General features: G+C 42.7%; 1 protein-coding gene across 2 annotated transcripts in view; it reads right to left on the minus strand.

The window, feature by feature from the left end:
- Window positions 1–22,114, minus strand: part of BTAF1 (B-TFIID TATA-box binding protein associated factor 1) — a 97,930-nt gene extending 75,816 nt beyond the window's left edge. The window contains exons 1-2 of one of the 2 annotated variants that reach the window (XM_062215060.1): window positions 21,998–22,114; window positions 4,158–4,281 (exon numbers count right to left, since the gene is read on the minus strand). In XM_062215060.1, the coding sequence (XP_062071044.1) occupies window positions 4,158–4,281; window positions 21,998–22,011 (138 nt within the window). In that variant the 5' untranslated portion in view covers window positions 22,012–22,114. The remainder of the gene's footprint in view (window positions 1–4,157; window positions 4,282–21,997) is intronic. The other variant, XM_062215061.1, reaches the window with a different exon arrangement.
- Between the last annotated feature and the right edge of the window lie 559 nt (window positions 22,115–22,673).

Genomic DNA, 22,673 nt, shown 5'->3' on the forward strand with positions numbered 1-22,673 from the left:
GACTAGTTCATCATCCTAAAACTCATACAGAAATACAAAGGACTCAGAATCATCAAAATATCTTGAAAAGGAATAACAGCCTTGATACATTCACACTTAAGTTTTGGAAATTATAGAATAAGCAATAGTAATCAAAAGAGTGTGGTACTGGCAAAATGATGGACATATAGATAAATAGAACTGAATTTATTGTCCAGAAGTAAACCTAAGTGTCTATAGTCAAATAATCTTAAAAAAGGGTATCAAGACAATTCAGTGGGAGAATCAGTCTTGTCAACAAATGGTGCTGGGAGAAGTAGACAGCCAAAAGAATGATGTTGAGGGGACAGGTGTTATGGTGTAATGGGTTAAGCTATCAGTTCCACATCTTTCATATCAGAGTGACAGTTCAAGTCCTGGCTCCTCTGCTTCAGATCCAGTTTCCTGTTAACATATCCTGGGAAGCAGCACATGATAGCTCAAGTGTTTGGGCCCCTCTACTCATATGGGAGATGTAGATGGAGTTCCAGGCTCCTGGATGCTACTTGGCTCAGCCCTAGCTGTTGCAGCCACTTGGGGAGAGAATCAGTGAATAAAAGATAGGATATCTCTCTTTCTCTCTCTCTTGCTCTTTCAAGTAAGAGAAAATAAACAAAAAAAATTTTTATAAAAAATGATGTTGAGCATCTACCATGTAACACCATATACAAAAATTAACTAAAAAATGGCCCACAGACCTAAAACTATAAATATATAAATATATATATAAACAGACATAAAACTATAAATATATAAAACTCTTAGAAGAAAACAGGGTAAATATTTTATGACCTGGAGTTAAGCAATGGTCTCTGAGATGGATAACAAAAATCCAAGCATTATTTATATATAAAAAGATACATTTGATTTCATCAGCATTAAAAACTTTGATCCTTCAAAGGATACCACCAAAAAAAATGAAGATAACTCCACAAATTATGAAGAATTATGTGTAAGTCATGTACTTGTTAAGAGGTTTATATTCAGAATAAATAATGAACTGTTACAACTCATAAGAAAAAACAAACAATCCAAGAAAAAATGGGCAAGGGATTTCAACAGGCATTTCTATTATATACACGTGGTCAACAAACACATGAAAAGAAGCCTGATATCATGAGTCATCAGAGAAAAGCAATTCAAACCACTTCATATTCATTAGGTCAGCTATAGTCAGAGTTAATAACAAGTGTTGGCAAGGATGTGGAGAAATCTGAATTCTCATACATTACTCTTGAAAATGCATAATGGTGAAATCGCCTAGGAAAAAAGTTGAGCAGTTTCTCATAATATTAAACACAGTTACTAAATGGTTCTACTCCCAAGTATACCTGAATACCCAAGAATATGAAAAGACTCTGCTATTGTTTGGATATCTCCACGAAAACTCATGTTGAAATTTAATCCCTATTGTGAGGTATTGGGAGATGAGGCCAGGTGGGAACTGTAAAGGTTGCTTAGGATGTGAGAGCTCTGCTCTCAAGAATGGATTTATGGGGGTCAGTGCTATGGCACAGTAGGTGAAGCAGCCACCTGCAGTGCCAGCATCCCATGTGGGCACCAGTTAGAGTCCTGGCTGCTCCACTTCGGATCCAGCTCTCTGCTATGGCCTGGGAAAAGTGGTGAAGAATGGCCTAAGTCCTTGAGCCCTTGTACTCGCGTGGGAGACCTGGAGGAGGTTCCTGGCTCCCGGCTTTAGGTCAGCGCGGCTCTGGCCATTGCAGACACCTGAGGAGTGAACCAATGGATACAGGACCTCTCTCCTCTCTCTCTCTCTCTCTCTCTGTCTCTCTGTAACTCTACTTTCAAAATAAAATAGATAAATCTTAAAAAAAAAATGGATTTATAGATCCATTCATGGGTTAACTGATTAAAAGACAGATGAGTTAATGGGTTAATCCACAAAGTGGGTCTGTTATCAAAATCAATATGGCTCTCTGCCTCTTGAGGAGCCCTATGCCATCTCAGGACTTTGTAGACCCTCCATCAGCAAGAAGCCCCTCACTAGAGGTGGCCACCCACCCCAATACACTGTGACTTATTTTAAAACAAAATGTTCAGAATAGGCAAATCTACAAAGTTGGTTTGGTAGTTGCCTGGAACTGGATGTGAGAGCGGAATAGGAAGAGTGACTTCTAATAGGTGTGGAATTTCTTTTGTGGTGTTAAAATTAGATGGTGGTGAGAACTGTTACATACAATGGCAATATACTAAATACCCCTGAAATGTACTTTTATAGTAGGTAAGCTATTTTTCAATAAACATGTTTTAAAAATTAGGAGGTATTCATCTTAGTGATTAAGATGTCTATGCCCCATATCAAGGTGCCAGGGTTCAATTCCTGTCTCTATCCCCTGACTCCAACTTCATGCCAATAGCTCAGATGATGACTCAAATAACTGGGTCCTCTCACCACCACCATGTGGAGACCCAGACTGTGTTCCTGTCTCCCAGGTTCTGACTTAGCCCAGTCTCCACTGTTGAGGGCAAATGGGGAGTGAACCAGCAGAAAAAAGCTCTCTTGCTTTCTGTCTCTCTTTCTCTCTCTCAAGTAAGTAAATACAAATATTCTAGGGGTGGGCACTTAGCACAGTGCTTAAGCTGCCACTCTGGACCAGCATCTCATATGAGTGCCTGAGATCAAGTTCTACCTCCACTTCTAATCCAGCTTCTTGCTTATGTGCATACTGGGAGCCAGCAGATGATGCCTCAAGTACTTGGGTCCCCAGCAACCACATGGGAAACCTGGATGTAGTTGCTGCCTCCTGACTTTGGCCTGGCCCAGCTCCAGCTCTTGGGGAGTGAACTCATGGATGGAAGATCTTTGTATCTGTTTTTCAAATAGATAAAAATTTAAAACCAATTTTTTTAAAGGCATAAGAAAACACTGAGGGCAGAAAAAAGAGGAAAGGAGACAAAAAGGTGCAAACTACAAACCTTTCATCTTTTGGAATGATTTGATGGCAGACAATGTGCCATCTGAAGTCTGAGTTTAAAAGCGCAGAACTCACTTGAAACGCTAGAAACTTTTTCTCACTTTAGCAAAGACTAATCCTATTCACTGTTTCCAGTTTCAGTCATTTAATTCCTCCAATTCTCCCCTGGGATGAGAAATGCATATGACTGTCTATCCTCCCACCTTACACAAGAGTATAATATTGCCTAATATGTATTCTCCTCCAATCTGAGAACATGGAGCTGTAAGTATCAAATCACTGTCTCTCCATCTCCATCTTGGTCAGAAAATCCTGATAATGACTAAGTAGGGAACATGTTGGAAAGAAAGTCATTATAAGCTCTTATGGTAGCAACCATGGAGTGCAGATTTCTATCTGTTGAGAAAGGACTCAGAACTCATATGCATACACATCAGGGAGGAACAAGAAAGAATGGAAGGAGGGATCAGACTAGGGAGGGAGCAGTATCTTGAGCTTCCTAAGTCTAGGCAATCATATTGCTCTTCCACCCTACTCTCCATTCACCTTCCACCATTCCCCTCTCCCTACACAAAGCACTCCTGTTTGACTTTGAATGCTAGTAAGTTAAACACATGGAATTTGCCACTCACTACTATACAGACAGGTTTCAACAAGCCCACAGAATTCAGTAAAAATAAAGCCACTGCTTAGGTAAAGAACATGGGCTAGGATTACAAAAACACTGATCCACTAAAGCAGAAAGCCTCTACTTCCAAATAGCTGATGACAAAGAAAGGATTCTGACAGCTAGCTCTCATATATTTCAATCATTGCCCAGAAGTATGTGTCCATTTGAAAATTACCAACTATGATATAATTATTATCCATTAAGAACAAGTTAGACCACTAACAAACCAGATTAACAACTCAGTTCATCACCAAACTGGGTCAGATTCAAATTTGCCCACAGGCAAAAAGTTTTATGTTGTCAAATGCCTCAATCAAACTTGATTCAAAAAATTGTTTACATCTTGTGGCCAAAAAAAAAAAAATTAGCAAAATTTTAAAAAATTTTGGAGACATATTTAGATACTTAACAGAATTTAGAGATTCCAAATTGTTACTTAAATAGACTAAGATGAATCCTACCTTCAATTTTTTATTCCTAATCCATGGACACATGTATAATTATACTAAAAGAAAAAAAAAAAGAGTTCTTACTTTAGATAACAAATTATTTAGTTCATGAGGATGAAGCTTCACCACTTCTCCAAGTTGCTGTGCAGCAGCTTTTCTTGTAACAGGAGTAGTGCCAGTATCCAGTAAGATAAAAAGACGATCAAGCCTAAAATTTAAAAAATGGTTAATCTGAAATTTGTGTCCTCATATATATGAGTCAATAAATGTATAGTCAATAAGTAAATAAATGTATAAAGTCAATAATTCTATAAATGAAAACCTATACCAAGACTGCAGGAGATACCTAATTTTGGCTCTTAGGGAACTTGCTATTGAGGATGGGGGAAGCAGGTAAGTACACAAATAATTATAATACAGGGCACAATAAGATACATGTCAGAAAAGTAGTACAAAGTGCTTTGAGGAGTGTGAAAGAGAAAAACAAATGCTATATTTCCAAGTGTGTAATACTGAAAAGGCTTCCTAAAAAAATGATGTTTGAGATGGATGTTAATGGGAGGATTTCAACTAGGAGAGATGAGGTGGTGAAAGCAGAGGAACTATTTGGAAGAAAGAACAAGAGCACAACAATAAGGAAAGGAAGAGTACATTTAGTTAAGTGAATATAGCTCAGTTTAATTCAGGGTACACTTAACAGAACAGTGAGAAGGCTATAAAAGTAGTTGGAGAGGCTGGCATTGTGGCATGGTGGGTAAAGACACTACCTGCTAGGGGGGTATCCCATACAGTACTGGTTCTTGTCCCAGCTGCCCCACTTCCAATCCAGCTCCCTTGTTAATGGCCTGGGAAAAGCAGCAGAAGATGAGCCAAGTATTCAGGCCCCTGCCACCCACATGGAAGGTGGGGAAGAGGCTCCTGGTTCAACCCAGCCCAGCTTCAGCTATTGGAGCCATTTGGGGAGTGAACTGGGGATGGAAGATCTGTCACTCTGACATTCAAATAAATAAATAAACTTAAAAAAAAAAAAATTTAGGGTCAATGCTGTGGCACAGGTTAACCCTCTGCCTGCGGTGCTAGCATCCCATAGTCCTGGCTGCTCCTCTTCTGATCCAACTCTCTGCTGTGGCCTGGGAAAGCAGTAGAAAATGGCTCAAGTCCTTAGGCCCCTGCACCCGTGTGGGAGACCCAGAGGAAGCTCCTGGCTCCTGGATTTGGATCGGCTCAGCTCTGGCCACTGCAGCCATTTGGGGAGTCAACCAGTGGATGGAAGACCTTTCTGTCTCTCCCCCTCACTGTCTGTAACTCTACTTCGAGTAAATGAATAAAATCTTTTAAAAAATAGAGTGGTTGGGGCCTTATTACAGAGACCTTTGAATGTATGGGGCAAACATGATTATGAAAATATTAATCTGGCAGCAGCATGAAACTTAAAGTGAAATAGAAGAAAGCTTTTAAAGAACTTTAGGCTGAAAGTGTGGACCTGAACTATGATCCTGGCAAGAAGAATAGAAAGAAGTTGACAGAAATTACGCTGAAGCAAAACACACAGGGTGTGGTAATTAAATTAAATGTTAGACTAAAAAGGATTCTGAGATTCTGAATCTTACAAAAACATGTTGTTAAAAGAAATGGGAAGAATTAGAGGAGGAAATGTTAATGAAAAAGATAACAAGCTCACTAGGGATATGGGCAGTTCAACTAGTAAAGACTAAAAAGGATAGATGCAGTAGAAAATTAGAGGGACCTGAGACACTGGCATCCCATATGGGTGCCGGTTTGAGACCAGGCTGCTCCACTTCATTCCAGCTCCCTGCTAATGCACCTGAGAAAGCTGCAAAAGATGGGCCAAGTGCTTGGGCCCCTGGACCCATGTGGGAGACCCACAAGAAACTCTGGGCTCCTGGCTTCGGCCTGGCACAGCTCTGGCTATTGCAGCCATTTGGGGAATGAACCAGCAAATATAAGACCTCTCTCTCTCTGACTCTTTCAAGTAAAATTAGCATAAATGTTTAAACAAAACATAACAAAACCAAAAAACAGAGAACTAAACTTCAGGAGGAAGTTGGGACTAAAGGTAGATAGCTGGGGGCCAGTGCAGTGGCATAGCGGGTAAAGCCGCCACCTACAGTGCTAGCATCTCATATGGGTGCCAGTTCAAGTCCTGGTTGCTTCACTTCTGATCCAGTTCTCTGCTATGCCCTAGGAAAGCAGTAGAAGATGGCCCAAGTCCTTGGGCCCCAGCACCCGCGTGGTGACCAGGAAGAAGCTCCTGGCTGCCATTCAGCACAGCTCTGGCCATTGCGGCCATCTGGGGAGTGAACCGGTGGATGGAAGATCTCTTTCTCTTTCTCTCTCTCTCTCTCTCTGCTACTGCCATTGCCACTGCCTCTCTATAATTCTGCCTTTCAAAAGACTAAATAAATCTTTTTAAAAATTTAAAAAGTATATATTTGTACAAAGGTATTTGAGTCATTTTAGAGGTGACAGATATGACAATAAATCAGATACCTGAAGTGTTAAAGTCATTTAAAGCATAATGTCAAAGTTCTAGAGTCACAGTGCATCACTCAAATTCCAGTTCTGCCACTTATGAACAAAGTCTTGGATAAAATCACAATGTCATACACGTGGAGTTAAGGGGCAGGTGGAAAACTCACTTTTTCTTTTTAGGATACAGGTAAATTCCAAGTTGTTTTTTAAAAGATCTATTTATTTATTTGAAAGGCAGAGTTACAGAGAGACAAAGAGCAAGATCTTCCATCTATTGGTATACTACCCAAACGGCCATAACAGGCAGAGGTGGGCTAAACCAGGAGCTTCATCCAGGTGGGCCATCTTCTGCTGCTTTCCTTAGCACATTAGCAGGGAGCTGAATCAGAAGTGGAGCAGCCAGGACTTGACCTGTTCATATGGAATGCTGGCATCAGAGGAAGTGGCTTAACCCACTGTACCACAATGCCAGCCCCAAATTCTAAGGTTCTTAAGTGGCAGAGGCTCAAGTAACTACTACCATCTATCCACTATCATAGGTCTAGCTCTCCCAACACACTATTAATCAGGCTCTATGATGCAAAATGGATCTAACAGGTAATGAAAGGAAAGAGGTCTCCGGCCGGCACCATGGTTCAACAGGCTAATCCTCCGGCTAACGGCGCCGGCACACTGGGTTCTAGTCCCGGTTGGGACGCTGGATTCTGTCCCGGTTGCCCCTCTTCCAGGCCAGCTCTCTGCTATGGCCCGGGAGTGCAGTGGAGGATGGCCCAAGTCCTTGGGCCCTGCACCCGCATGGGAGACCAGGAGAAGCACCTGGCTCCTGGCTTTGGATCAGCGCGGTGCGCTGACCGCGACGGCCATTGGAGGGTGAACCAACGGCAAAGGAAGACCTTTCTCTCTGTCTCTGTCTCTCTCACTGTCCACTCTGCCTGTCAAAAATAAAAAAAATTTAAAAATAAAAAGAAAGAGGTCTCATGTATGGAATAAATAGGTACTCTGAACAAGATGGAGGATGACAAGGGGCAAGGTTATATTCACTATGCCCAATCCTATTGAGGAGAGACTTGGAGAACACATCTTTAAGTTTTATCTAATAAGAAAAAGAAAGCAAAGTTCCAGAGCTAAGTATAAGCATTAAGAATTAATAAAGCTAAGCTTCTGGTTTTTTTTTTAAAGATTTTTATTTATTTGAGGTAGAATTACAGACAGTGAGAGGCAAAGACAGAGAGAAAGGTCTTCCTTCCGTTGGTTCATTCCACAAATGGCTGCAACGGCCGGAGCTGTGTCAATCCGAAGCCAGAAGCCAGGTGTTTCTTCCTCGTCTCCCACGTGGGTGCAGGGGCCCAAACCATTTTCTACTGCTTTCCCAGGCCACAGCAGAGAGCTGGATTGGAAGAGGAGCAGCTGGAACTAGAACCGGCGCCCATATGGAATGCTGGCGCCACAGACGGAGGATTAACCTACTGCGCCATGGTGCCGGCCTCAAGATAAGCTCTAAAGTAGCAAAAGAAATAGGATTTTTATGGCATTAAGAGGCAAATAGTAGAAATGTGCTATCTATCAAATTAGTCGCTAATAAGCACAAAATCATTGAAATCAGTACATCCAAAACAGATCTTTTTCAGTCAAGAGAGCTAAAGGTACTACAAAATTTTCAACTGTTTCAGACCAAACCACTAAGAAGCTAGGTTCAAATTTTACAGTTGAGGGTATGCAAGAAGGACATATGTCAAGAAAAGTATTTTAGGTATACAAAGAAAAGTATTTTAGTGATACAAGTTAAAAAGGGTATGGGGTGGGTATTGTGGCACAAGGGCTTAAACCACCACTTAGGACACCAGCATCTCAGGAGTGCCTGAGATTAAGTTCTGCTTCCACTTCTGCTTTGGATCCAGTTTCCTGTTACTGCGTGTCCTGGGAGGAAGCAGATAATGGCCCACGTATTTTAGTTCCTACCACTCCCACAGGGAAATATGAATGGAGTTCCTGGCTCTTGGCTTCAGCCTTGCCCAGCCCTGGCTGTTAGAGGCATTTGGAGAGCAGGCCAATTGATGGAAAATTGATGGAGCATTCTCTCTCTTTTCTCTGCCTTTCAAATAAATAAAACTTTTTAAAGAGTAATACAATATAGTTGATCTGCGTTAAGATATGCAAAAGTTAATTTACTGGGCTGGTGCCGCGGCTCACTTGGCTAATCCTCCACTTGTGGCACTGGCACCCAAAGTTCTAGTCCGGTTGGGGCGCCGGATTCTGTCCCGGTTGCTCCTCTTCCAGGCCAGCTCTCTGCTGTGGCCCAAGTGCTCGGGCCCTGCACCCGCATGAGAGATCAGGAGAAAGCACCTGGCTCCTGGCTTTGGATTGGCGCAGTGTGCCGGCTGTAGCGGCCATTTGGGGGGGGTGAACCAACGGAAGGAAGACCTTTCTCTCTCTCTCTCTCCCCCTCACTGTCTAACTCTGCCTGTCAAAAAAAAAAGTTAATTTACTTTATATATCAAACATTAAGTATTAAATATTTTATTAGGGATGGGTGTTTGGCCTAGTGGTTGGGTCACCTGCATCCCACATCAAACTGCCTGGGTTTAATTCCCATCTCCAGCTCCTGATTCTGACTTCCTGCTAATGTGGACTCTGGGAGGCAGCACTGACGAGTCAAGTAGTTGTGTCACTGCAGGTGGCGGCTTTATCCACTGTGCCATAGCGCCAGCCCCAATATATACAATTCTTACCTATCATTTTAAAACAATATTTAAAAAGGAGATCTCTGTTATGGAACACAAATTATTTCAAGTTCTTTCCCCACTACCTTTAAAAATTAGTCTTTACACAGGGCCCAGCACTGTAGCATAGAGGATAAAGCTGCCCCTGTGACACCGGCATCATATATGGGAGTCCTGGCTGCTCCACTTCTGATCCAGCTCTCTGCTAATGTGCCTGGGAAAGCAGAAGATGACCCAAGCACTTGAGCTCCTGGACCCACATGGGAGACCCCAGTGAAGCTCCTGGCTTCAGCCTGGCCCAGCCCTGTACATTGTGACCATTTGCGGAGGGAACCAGTGGAAGGAAGTCTAATTCTGCCTTTCAAATAAATAAAAAATAAATTAGTCTTTACACTTACACTATTTAAGATAAAAAGACAGCCTTCATTTGTTTTCAAGGCTTTGGTAATCTCCTGCTTTTATCTTGATTCTATCCCCTTTTATGTCATTCAATTATGCTTTCTCCAATACCTCAAATCACTGCATTATTAATCCATTCCCTTCTATTTTCCAATATTCAGAGATCTCTGTTGAGAAAATAAAATGCTTAATTCTCACCTTCTAGAATATGTTCCTTTTACTTCTAAACAGCCTAACAAGTATTTAACATCACTTCTTTTATATCCTCATCATACAAAATTTAATTCTTATGAAGTTTCTTTCTAAATGAAATTTTTATTTACGATTTTATTTATTTGAAAGGCGGAGTTACAGAGAAAAAAAAAAAAAAAACAGAGAGTGAGAAAAAGATCTTCCATCTGCTGGTTCACTCCCTAAATGGCCACAACAGCCAGGAGATTTATCCAGGTCTCCAATGTGGGTGCAGCGGCCCAAAGACTTCAGTCATGTTCTGCCGCTTTCCCAGGCACATTAGGAGGGAGTTGGATCGGAAGAGAAGCAGCTGGGACTCAAACCATGGCACACAGGCGATGCTGGGATTGCTGGCAGTGTTTTAACCTATTAGGCCATAACACCTGCCCCTCTAAATGAAATTTCACCAGTGTCACCAATGAAACCTTAAGCTACAAATTGTTCTGTCACACATTTTTTTATCTCTTCAATGACATCTGATACCAGCAAGAGTCTCATTCTTAAAATACTTTCCAGGGGCAGGCATTTAGCCTGGTGATTAAGACACTGCTTGGGACATCTGCAGCCCATTTCTGAAGGCCAGGCCTTCATGCCCAACTCTGGCTCCTGACTCAACTTCCTGCTAATGCAGACTCTGGGAGACATACTCACTCCGTTTGTGTGTCTCTCCAAAATGAAAAACCAAAGTTCATGGGAAAAGGGAATTAAAAGATGTTTATATTAAAAAATAAAAAACTTTGTGCCCTAGATTTTCACATTATAGTACCCTGTTTTTCAAACCATTCTTTTTTGGTTCTCCTATTCTTACCAATCTTAATATGAACATTCTTCCAAATTTAAGCCCTGGCTGTGCATCTCTTACTAGTTTCTCCCTTAGCAAATTGAATACTATTGTATTTGTTTAAATTAAGCCCACTACAAATAACCCTCAAATCTGGCCTATTTGGGAGCTCCAGTGCCATACTTCCAACTACCTGGTGAACATAACTCCAAATGAAATATGATGCTGTTGCAGGACTACTTTCTAAAGCATCCTTTGATCAAATCACTTACTCTAAAATCTACAAATCAAATCAAATTTTACTCTAAAACCTACAAAGGCTCACCCTCACCTAGGAGAGAATAATCCAAAAGAACAGGCTATCCCCCAAATATGGCTCTTATTGGTTTCCAAAATTTTTCTATAAGCATTATTTTCTCTACTTAGAATGTTTTCTCAAGTCAATCCTTCAGCTAACTCCCATCAAGATGCAGCTAATGTCCTTTACCTCCTTGAAATCATTTCTGAGTACTACACAATAAAAGAATGCTTCCTCTTCTGAAAACCACATAAATCCTCATCTTAAAAAGTCATTTGGGGCCGGCGCCGTGGATCACTAGGCTAATCCTCCGCCTGCGGTGCCGGCACACGGGGTTCTAGTCCCAGTCGGGGTGCCGGATTCTGTCCCGGTTGCCTCCTTCCAGGCCAGCTCTATGCTGTGGCCCGGGAGTGCAGTGGAGGATGGCCCAAGTCCTTGGGCCCTGCACCCGCATGGGAGACCAGGAGAAACACCTGGCTCCTGGCTTCGGATCAGCGAGATGCGCTGGCCGCAGCGGCCATTGGAGGGTGAACCAACGGAAGGGAAGACCTTTCTCTCTCTCTCTCTCTCTCACTTTCCACTCTGCCTGTCAAACAAAACAAAACAAAACAAAACAAAAGTCAATTTGGGTACACATTATGCTTTTGGAGGGGGCTTCTCTTAGTGTATTATATGATGTCCTATGTGACTCATGCTTCACCTCCCCACAGCAGTTTGCATGGTATTCAAATATTTGTTAAGTAGCTGGTATCAATTAAAATTATAGATACGAAAAGTTTCTAGTTTCTTGAGGACAAATTTAAGCACCAGTTTTAAGGAAAATGTTATATCAGCATTTTCCCTTTGCTTCTGTTGAAAATCACCCTTAATCTATAATAGCTATGCTATATTCTAAAAGTATAAAAATAACAGAACTGTGTTAATGTCTCAGTACATTAAAAGAACAGCACAGCATAACTTAAGCATTCTGAGCAAACAAGGAAGTCAAGCCTGTTCCAAACAGTAGGCTGAAAGAGGCCATATGGCAGGCATTGTATTATTACTTCAAAAATGTCTATCATTCCTAAACTTTCCTTTGGTCCCCTGCTACTCAGCTTCACTTAGAAACACATGCCTGTGCAGAGTGTGACTCCTCTGTAACCTAATCTAATCCTATCCCATGGCCACAGTTTCCTCTTGTCCCTCTTTTCTGCAGTTTTTTAAATCCCAATGTCATATCCTGTCACTTCTGTTTTTCCATCAGCCAAATGCCATGAGAGCACCAGATCATCTCACTCCGTCATCCAATTCCAGGCCTGCTGATGCAGACAAACCTGCATCCCTGAACAGAGGAATCAGGACCTAAAATGCTTTGGTTCTCTTAACTTAAAGCCCTTCTCTCCACGACAGCAAATTAAGACACCACACAAAAGGAAGAACAAAGGAATGATAAGACAAGCATATAACAGGAGGGTAGTCTGATCTGTTGCCCCAGAGTAGCCAGCCACAAGGCAAGCAGAGTAAGCATCAAGATGAGGCCACAACAGAAAAAGCTAGCATGGTGAATTGGTAAGGAAGGGGAAAAGGATCAGTACTATATTGGAAGGGAGACAAGTGAGGTAGAGGTCAAAAAAGCTAGGCAATCTGAAGACAAGTTAAGAGGAGGGTTGAGGCCGGCGCCGCGGCTCACTAGGCTAATCCTCCGCCTTGCGGTGCTGGCACACCGGGTTCTAGTCCTGGTCGGGGCGCCGATTCTGTCCCGGCTGCCCCTCTTCCAGGCCAGCTCTCTGCTATGGCCAGGGAGTGCAGTGGAGGATGGCTCAAGTGCTTGGGCCCTGCACCCCAGGGGAGACCAGGATAGGTACCTGGCTCCTGCCATCAGATCAGCGCGGTGCGCCGGCCGCAGCGCACCAGCTGCGGCGGCCATTGGAGGGTGAACCAACGGCAAAGGAAGACCTTTCTCTCTGTCTCTCTCACTGTCCACTCTGCCTGCCAAAAAATTAAAAAAAAAAAAAAAAAAAAAAGAGGAGGGTTGATTGAAGGAACACAGTATTTAACCACAACCCAACACTTGTGGTTAAAACTTCTCTTGTGGAACAGCAGGGGGAAAATGCCATTCTTCAAAGAACAGACAAAAGAGACAGAAGGAACAGATATCAAGTCAAACAGAAGGTACCAAAGACTGCAGAAGAATAAATAAAACTTACGGCAATTACATTTGATAATATCCATTGGTTATGAATCTATTCATGATAACAAGAAATCTTTGGTTTTCTTTCAAGATTTATTTATTTGAAAGAGAGAGAAGGTAAGACACAGAGAGATCTTCCAACTGCTGTTTAACTCCCCAAATGGCCACAACGGCAGGGCTGGGCCAGACAAAAGACAGGAGCTTCTTAGCTGGGGCCCAAGCAGTCCCATATGAGACAGGAACCGGCGCCCATTTGGGATGCCAGCATGGCAGGTGGTGGCTTTACCCATTACACCACAATGCCAGCCCCAGCTCATTTTCAATTTGGATTCCAACTGAGAGAAATAACTACACAAAACATGATGCATGTATGTATTTTACCAACCTGTGATTTCAGATAACTTCTCTAAAGTTGCCTAGAAAAAGAGAAGCGTACATACAAATTTGGAGAGGTTAGGCTGGCAACTATAATCTAACCTCTCCAGATAGTCACACATTATGGTCATTCATTAAAATAATTAAAAAAAAACACACATTTTGGACTATAATAAACAAGTACATGTTACATTTCTACTCTATGCCACTTGGGAATGCAAAATCATTTCACTGATGTTCTCAGAATAAATTTAATCTCTCTGAGAAGTACACTTTACAGAGTTTCAGAATACCTCAGAAAGATAGCTTCCTAAGAGAATGATCAGGGGCCAGTGTTGTGGTATAGCAGGCAAAATTGTCACATGGGTGCTGGTTTGAGTACTGGCTGCTCTGCTTCCCACTCAACTCCCACTAATGCGCTTAGGAAAGCACCAGAAGACAGTTGGAGTGCTTGGCTCCACCCACGTGGGAGATCCACACAAAGCTCCTGCCTCAGCCTAGCCCGGACCAACTGTTGCAGCCATTTGGGGAGTGAACCTGCAGATCAAAGATTTGTCTGTCTCTTTCTTTCTCTGTAACTCTGCCTTTCAAATGAATGAAATAAATCTTAAAAAAAAAAAAAGTCCAGTTTGACCATTATTCATTTTTAACATGTAGTAAAATGTGTAGAGGCTGAAGTTTTACTTTTCTGTGTTACTTAGGAAATAAGTAAAGAGAATAAACAATAGTATATACAATGCACAAAGTCCACATTTTATCACAAGGAAGAAAGTTATGGTTAAAAGAAACAACCTTCAATAAATTCTCTAGTATTTTAAAATGTATACATTCTAGTTCACACTGTGGATAATATGAAACTATGTTAATGTTATGTTCTAAACAAGAAGTAGATTACTTAGGATACCACAAAGGACACCAAGAATCAACACGAATATGTGAAACTACACAAAAGCCAGGTGCAAGGCCAGGTGCATGCTAGCTAAGTTACACTTCCCTACCTCCACCCTACAACATTACTCCCTGAGAATACACTTCACTTTTTTTCTCTGCTGTTTCTCTAGCCCTAGAACATAGAAAGTATTCAGCATTTATGAGTTAAATGAATGATCAATGTTGAAAAAGTATAACCAGGCTGGCACCGTGGCTCACTAGGCTAATCCTCTGCCTGCAGCGCCAGCACACCAGGTTCTAGTCTCGGTCGGGGCACCGGATTCTGTCCCGGTTGCTCCCCTTCCAGTCCAGCTCTCTGCTGTGGCTCGGGAGTGCAGTGGAGGATGGCCCAAGTCCTTGGGCCCTGCACCCACATGGGGAAACCAGGAGGAAGCACCTGGCTCCTGGCTTTGGATCCACACAGCGCGCTGGCCGCAACACACCGGCCATAGCGGCCACTTGGGGGGTGAACCAATGGAAAAAGGAAGACCTTTCTGTCTCTAACTCTGCCTGTCAAAAAAAAAAAAAAAAAAAAAAAAGAAAAAGTATAACCAAGCTATGTTTCAAAACATTTTATTCTACACTCTATCTCTGATTCAACAACATACAGCCTTTTGCACTCATCTGAACGATAAAACATAATAAACTAGGGTTTGTTTTTTTTTTAAGCAGAAGTATCTGTGGCTTTAAACCTTTATATGAAATTGTACACTTAAAAAATGTTTATACTGTGTGTTACTACAACTGAAATACAAAAGCAAAAAAAACTGATTTAGGTACTTCAAGAAAAAATGTCAAGAAAGAAACAGGGAGGAATTTACTGTGGGGAAAAGAAAAGCTTCTATAATGTCTCCTCTAATGCCATTTTAGTCTCTAAGTATCTTAAACAAAATATTTGATAAATTACAATTCATAATAGTCCCTTCTGTCAATTTTATACTGGACTAAAATTATCAGCAAGGGAGAAGTAGACTTACCAAGGCTGTCCCCATGTGTAATTAAGATAGGTTTTTGTTTGTTTGTTTGTTTTAGCATTTTCCCACTCTTTAGAAGGATCCACAGAACTTCCCTCACATCAAGAAACTTCCTTTTATTTGGCAAAATAGGTCTACTGAAACAATGTTTCTCTACAGAGAATTAACAAAACTAAGGGAAGTTCTGCTCATATGTGGCAATTTGTTTCTTCCATAACAGGGTGTGTTTCAGTCTTTTTCCTCCATCCTTTCTGCGCAACTGCATCATTTTCAAATACAGACATCACAGACCTAATGTGTAGTTTCTAAAATAATCAAATCATATGCACTGTCTAGGCATTTGACATGAGATCACTGAGAAAAAAAATTTCTAAAATTTTTCCTACATCAACAATCAACTGTGACATAAACAGGCAAAAGTTATTTTTAAAAGAATCTACATTAAACCACAGAACCCAACAACTACAAATTCACCATCAATGAATAATTCCTTTAAAGTTGCCTTCAGTGCTGATCAAGGGGTTAGTCAACCCAAAGTGATAGAAGTTACCAGAAGAGAGCTTCACAAAGCACAACAATGGTGTTCAAAGATTTAACAATTCTGACTTAAACTGTTGGCAAGCAACACTGAAAGCCTGTATGTAACATATACTAATTTGGTTTTCTGCTGAGGTTGGAATTGTGTGAACAAGTCACATAGCTAGTGAGTGAGTTTAGCTGACTTTCCAGCATCCACATCTTGAGGGCAACATTGTTCTCTACTCCTACATGTTTATGCTATCTGTTTTATTAATGGTCTATAGGAGTCATACATTTTTCAGTGATATTTCACTATATTTTACCTAAAACATCAAATGCAGTCATTGTGCTTGCAATTTTAGAGTAACAAAATTATTTCTACAACATGTAACTCCACTCATTCATACATTTTATAATTTGCCACATTCTTGCAATTCAAACTAAAGCCAAGCCTTTATAAACAGGGTCAAAAATCTGACCACCTGAACTAATTTTATTATATCAAATTTACATTATAAAAGGCCATGCTGGGGCCAGCGCTGTAGCACAGCAGGTAAAGCTGCTGCTTGCAGTGTCGGCATCCTATATGGGCGCCAGTGCTATATTCAGCTCAGTGCTATGGCCTGGAAAAGCAGTAGGAAATGGCCCAAGTCCTTGGCCCCCTGTGCCCACATGGGAGATCTGCAAGAAGCTCCTGGTTCCTGGCTTCAGATAGGCCCAACTCTGCGGCCGTAGCAGCCATCTGGGGAGTGACCCAGCGGATCGAAGATTTCTCTCTCTGCCTCTGCTTCTCTGTAACGCTGCCTTTCAAATAATAAACAAACTTTAAAAAAAAAAAAAAAAGCCTATGCTAGCACAGAAATTTACTGTTTTACAAACTTTAAAAAAAAAATGATTTCTGGGGCAAAGCCACTGCCTGCAGTGCCACCATCCCATGGTGGCTGGGCACTGGTTCATGTTCTGGCTGCGCCACTTCTGATCCAGCTCTGCTGTGGTCTGGGAAAGCAGCAGCAGATGGCCCAAGTCCTTGAGCCCCAGCATCCTTGTGGGAGACCTGGAAGAAGCTCCTGGCTTCACATCAGCACAGCTCTGGCTGTTGTGGCCAACTGGGGAGTGAACCAGCAGATGGAAGACCTCTCTCTCTCTCTGCTTAACTCTTTCAAATAAAAAAATCTTTAAAAAAAAAAAAAAAAAAGGTTCCAACAGTCTTTTTAAGAAAAATTTATAATCCTAGCCAACAAGCAAAGCTATATTTTTTCTTTTTGAGGAAAGACTAGTTAACTCAGAAACACTCACCAAAATACAGTGGAAATATTCTCCTATGCATAAGTTATGTTAAAATCACTAAAGAAAGAAACAAAGCCACTCATTCATTTTTGGAAAAAATACACAGAGCACTTACTAGGGCCAGGCACTCTCCTGGAGGCAGAAAGATCACAGGCACATTCCCTTCTCTCAAAAACATTGTTAATTCAGTAAGAGAAAAAACAATAATGTATGGTAAGTACTATGACTGACAGGAGTACACATTGATACAAATAGCTTAGATGAAGTAAAACCAGGAAGGCTTCCTGAATGAAGTAACATTCAGGTTTAAACCAAAAACTAAGGTTTGGATTAGCCCAAGTGCAGAAGTATTCTAGAGATAAAGAGTGGGAGGTGGGGGCTGGCATTGTGGTGTAGCAGATAAAGCCTCCACCATCCCAGCTGTTCCACTTCTGATCCAGCTCGCTGCTAATGTGCCTGGGAAAGCAATGAAAGATGGCCTAAGTCTTTGGGTCCCTGTATGCAGATGGCAGACCTGAAAGCAGCTCCTGGTTCAGGGCTTCAGTCTGGCCCAGTCCTGGTCACTTGGGGAGTAAACCAGTGGATGAAGGATTCTCTCTGTCTCCCCACTGGCCCCTCTCTGTAACTCTGCCTTTCAAATAAATAAAATGAATCTTAAAAAAAAAAAAAAAAAAAAGTTGGAGGTGAGAATATAGATTCTGGGAAGAAGGGTTTGAAGAAGAGGGAGAAAAGAGGGGAGGTGCAGAAAACTTGACACAAGATGAAACACAGGGGGCCAGCGCTGTGGTATAGCAGATAAAGCTGCCGCCTAGAGTGCCAGCATCCCATATGGGCGCTGTTTTGAGTCCTGGCTGCTCCACTTCCCATCCAGCTCTGCTGTGGTCTGGGAAAGCAGCAGCAGATGGCCCAAGTCCTTGAGCCCCAGCACCCTTGTGGGAGACCCAGAAGAAGCTCCTGGCTCCTGGCTTCAGATCGGCACAGCACCAGCCGTTGTGACCATTTAGGGAGTGAACCAGCGGATGAAAGACCTCTCTCTCTCTCTCTGCCTCTCCTTCTCTCTGTGTAACTCTGACTTTCAAATGAATAAATCTTAAAAAAAAAAAAAAAAAGATGAAACACAGGACCTTGTAAAATATAGTAACTTAGACTTAGAATAAAGGCAACAGGAAACAACTAAATGGTTTTATGCAGAAAAAGGACCACATTGAAATCTGCATGCTAGTAAATAACAGGGTGGAAGTGAAGAATAAATTAGAATGAGATGCCAGGGGAGCCATGGAGAGGCTACTACTGTTACAGGTGTCTTGGATTACAGATGATGGTGGCATGGAGTAGGGTTGTGCAAACTGACATAGAAAAGATTGGCTGGAGAAAAATTAAAAAGAACAGACAGGACTGTATTTAATAACTGGCAGAATGGGATGGAGTGGGGGAAGAAGAGACAGAGAGAGAGAAGATTATCCTAGATTTCTTCACCTTGCAGTTGAGGGAATGATGGTACTAATTTACTATCCTGTCCATTGGAGATGTTTTAAGGGCCTAAAAGTATTATTTTCTCTTCAGTTATACACACTGATATAAACAATGCAAAAATACTTTGATTCTAGCATGATGTTTTTAAAATATTTATTAAGGCCAGCATTGTGGTATAGTGGGTTAAACCACTGCCTGTGATGCTGGAATCCCATATGGGCACCATGCAAGTCCCAGCTGCCCCACTTCTGATCCAGCTACCTGCTAATGTGATGGGGGAAAGCAATGGAAGACGGCCCAAGTGCTTAGGCCCTTGTTTCCCACATGAAAGACCCTGAAGAAGCTCCTAGTTCCTGGCTTCAGCCTGGCTCAGCCCTGGTCATTTTGGCCATTTGGGGAGTGAACCAGCGAATGGAAGCTCTAATTCTTTCAAATAAGTAAACACATATTTTAAAGATATTTTTAAAAAATAAAAACTAAAAAAATTATTTTTTTATTTGACAGAGTTATAGACAGTGAAAGAGAGAGAGAAAAAAAGGTCTTCCTTCTGTTGGTTCACCTCTCAAATGGCCACTATGGCCGGAGCTACGCTGATCCAAAGCCAGGAGCCAGGTGCTTCCTCCTGGTCTCCCATGCGGGTACAGGGCCCAAACACTTGGGCCATCCTCCACTGCCTTCCCAGGCCACAGCAGAGAGCTGGACTGGAAGAGGAGCAACTGGGACTAGAATTGGCACCCATATGGGATGCTGGTGCTGCGGGCGGAGGATTAACCAAGTGAACCATGGCACCGGCCCCTTTAAAAAAATATTTTTAAAAATATGTATTTACTTATTTGAAAGGCAGAATTAGAGAGAGAGAGATCAATCTTGCATCTGCTGGTTTACTCCCCGAATGGCTTCACCAGCCAGATTGGGCCAGGCTGTAGCCAGGAGCCAGGAACTCCATCAGGGTCTCCTACATGACTGGCAAGGACCCAAGCACTTGTGCCATCTTCTGCTACTTGAGCCTCATATGGGCTGCAGCTTAACCTGCTGTCACAATGCTGGCTCTCTGGCATATGATTTTTGTCTCTTGAACTATATCTTCCACCCTACATGAAATAAAAAATCTATATTCCACACATATACACCAACAGGAGAGAAAGGAAATTTAGCACTGAAATATGCTTAGGAATGGATGCTTAGCCTAGCAGTTAAGACAATTTAAGACACTTACATCTCATACTGGAGTGCCTGGGTTTAATAACTGGCTACAGCTCCTGATTCCAGGTTCCTGCTAATGCAGACCCTGGGAAGCAACAGTAACAGCCTACATAACTGAGTTTCTGTCACCCCATGTGAACTGAATTCAGTCCAGCCTAGGCCTAGCCATTGCAAGCACTTGGGGAGAGAACCAGGAGATAAGAACTAATACGCACAATCTCTCTTAAATAAAAACTCAAACAAACAAAAAGCCAAAAAAACCCACACACAAACCCAATTAAAACGAAAGTGAAGCCACAGATGAAAAACTCAAGAACTGACAGTGCTTCCAAAACACACAAGGTGTCTCAAAATGTTTTCCTTGAATTTATATAGTAACCTAAGCACATAAGTACCTCTTTAGTAAAAATATTACAGCCTGTTCTTAGAGTAGAATTTTTGGCAAAATGAATACAAAAATCTACAGAGAAAGAGTACTACCCTTTGAAACTCAATACCCAGAACAAAGGGCAGTAACCTTCGAAAATCATTCATTCATTCAGAAACACTGAAATGTCCTAAACTTCTTTAAATGGCTTAGTGTTGACTAAAGCAAATCAGACCCTTCTAAACTCTGTTTTCTTTTTAAATGTTTTAAAAATTTGTTTAGTTTTTGTTCTTTTTTTCCTTTTAAATTTAGGCTCTTTTAAAACACTTTTGTCTCTATAAAGCTCCGATACTGTGAAAAAGCACAGACCACTCTAGGAAAGGAAGCATGCATCATCCCCTTCAACACTATCACCTGATAAACTAATTTTGTATGAACTTTATGTCTCAAAGCACTTATAATGTATATGGTTTATGTATTTAAATAGGAAGTAAGGAATTAGAAGACAGACCTTTCAGTACCTGGCAAAAATAAAAAATGCCACTTGTATTCTCTTAGGGTACGTTATATATTACCAAAAAATGGATTTCATCACGACCGGATTAATTAATCTATGAAATACGAATCAGATGGTCCACACCACAGGTACCTAGCAAACCCCATCTTCATCCCATGGGTTTCTCCCACACACTATTTCATCAGTTACCTAGGGAGTTGTGAGGGATGGCTACGCTTTCCCTGCAGATTAAACCCGAGCACCGAGCATGCTCAAAGAACGTGTTCAATTAATTATGAAAACTACTTCCATCACTTCTCCCTGCAGCCTTGGTGGTTAAAAAGACCCAATTCTCGTTCAAAGTTAACCTGATCAACGTTGAAGAACTTGGGGCATTCATCTGACTGCTATCACGGAGGGCCTATCCCCTACACACGTGTACCAAGGCCACCAAAACGAAAAACTTCCCCCCAAAAGTTTTTTTCAACCGCTCTAACATAGCGGAGGAAAGAACTTTCCTCCTCTGGCTACACGAAGAAAGGTCTCGTTTCTACGGTGCTCTCAGACTTGGCTGCTGGCGAGCAGTATGTGTGTCTTAAAAGAATTTAAGAATTGTGATCTCCCTTGGAAGATGGTGCTAATACAATACTTTGTTTAAGGCTACAACGCTGACTACGGAACGTCTACGGCTTGAACAAAAGGAGGATTATACTTAGTGTAAGAAGACTGCCTCCGGACAGAACACAGTCCTAAAGCTGTAAATTTAAAAAAAAAAAAAAAATGCACTCTTAGTTTGCCGCAATTCAAATCGTGCGTCTCTTGACAGTGACGGCCAAGTTTTCCCACGAAATGGAGGTTAACCTGGGGATTAGCCCTCCAGTACTGCGAGAGGCGAGACTCGCACTCCTAGACCTGAAAGAGGGAAGAGAAACCAGAGAAGGGGCCCAACGAGAACAGAGAAAAAAACCAGCTCCCGGCTGCCCAAGGGGTCTGTTCGACAAGCAAACGCCATTCTTGAGCCGATTTACTCGGGAGTAACCCGAACCCCAACCCTCGCCGACAGCGGGGCGAACTCCGAAGTCTCGGGAAGAAGGCGCCCGAGTGCGCTGACAATGAGAACCGCTCCTCTCGAGGAGTGCGGCCGCTGGGAGCAGACCGTGCCTTGCCCGAGCCGCCTTCCCGTTCGCTCGTCGAGGAGCCTGACCCACCTGGAGACCGCCATGGTCGGGCGCCGGCGGTTCCGAGCACCCCGCGAGCTACGCGCCGCGCCGCTGAGGCGCTAGTTTCCAGAGAGCAGAGCGGCGCAGGCCCAGGCCGCGCGGCGCAGGGGAGCGGCCGGTAGGGCGCGTGGCGTCCGGGCGCGGGCTCTCGGGCATCTGCCCCGCCGCCTACTCGAGCTCGTCGCCGCCGAGGCCGGGGAAGCAGGGTCCGAGGCGGCGACTCAGGCGGCAGTCCTCCGACCCGCACGACTTCAAACCGGGTGCCCCCAGCCCCGCTCTTTGCTGACGCAGGCGTCGGCACGCCGGACTGAGCGTCAGCGCGCCGGAAGTGACGTCAGCGCGCCGCGAGCTTCTCCGCTCCGTGGGTGAGCAAAAAGGAGCCGGAGCTGCTGGAGCTGGTGGCGAGCGTCGGAAAGAAAGTTCTTTGTGCCGCTCAAGAAAGGATTTTTCTTGTTCTGACGCTAGGCAAGGAGGGGAAGTAGTGGCTTCTGATTTTCCAGAGACGGGGAAAGGAGATTTAACCAGCATTTCGGAAGGTGGAAACCTTGGTTTCCAATTCTCTACCGCTCCGATCGTTCTCCTCCACATTGCTTCTACAGAGAGCCAACGCTCTGGTCGGTGGCGATGCCTTTGAGAGGGCTGAGATCAAGAAGGATCTGCCGTT

Source organism: Lepus europaeus, chromosome 17 (genome assembly GCF_033115175.1).
Source record: "Lepus europaeus isolate LE1 chromosome 17, mLepTim1.pri, whole genome shotgun sequence".
Classification (NCBI taxonomy): domain Eukaryota; kingdom Metazoa; phylum Chordata; class Mammalia; order Lagomorpha; family Leporidae; genus Lepus; species Lepus europaeus.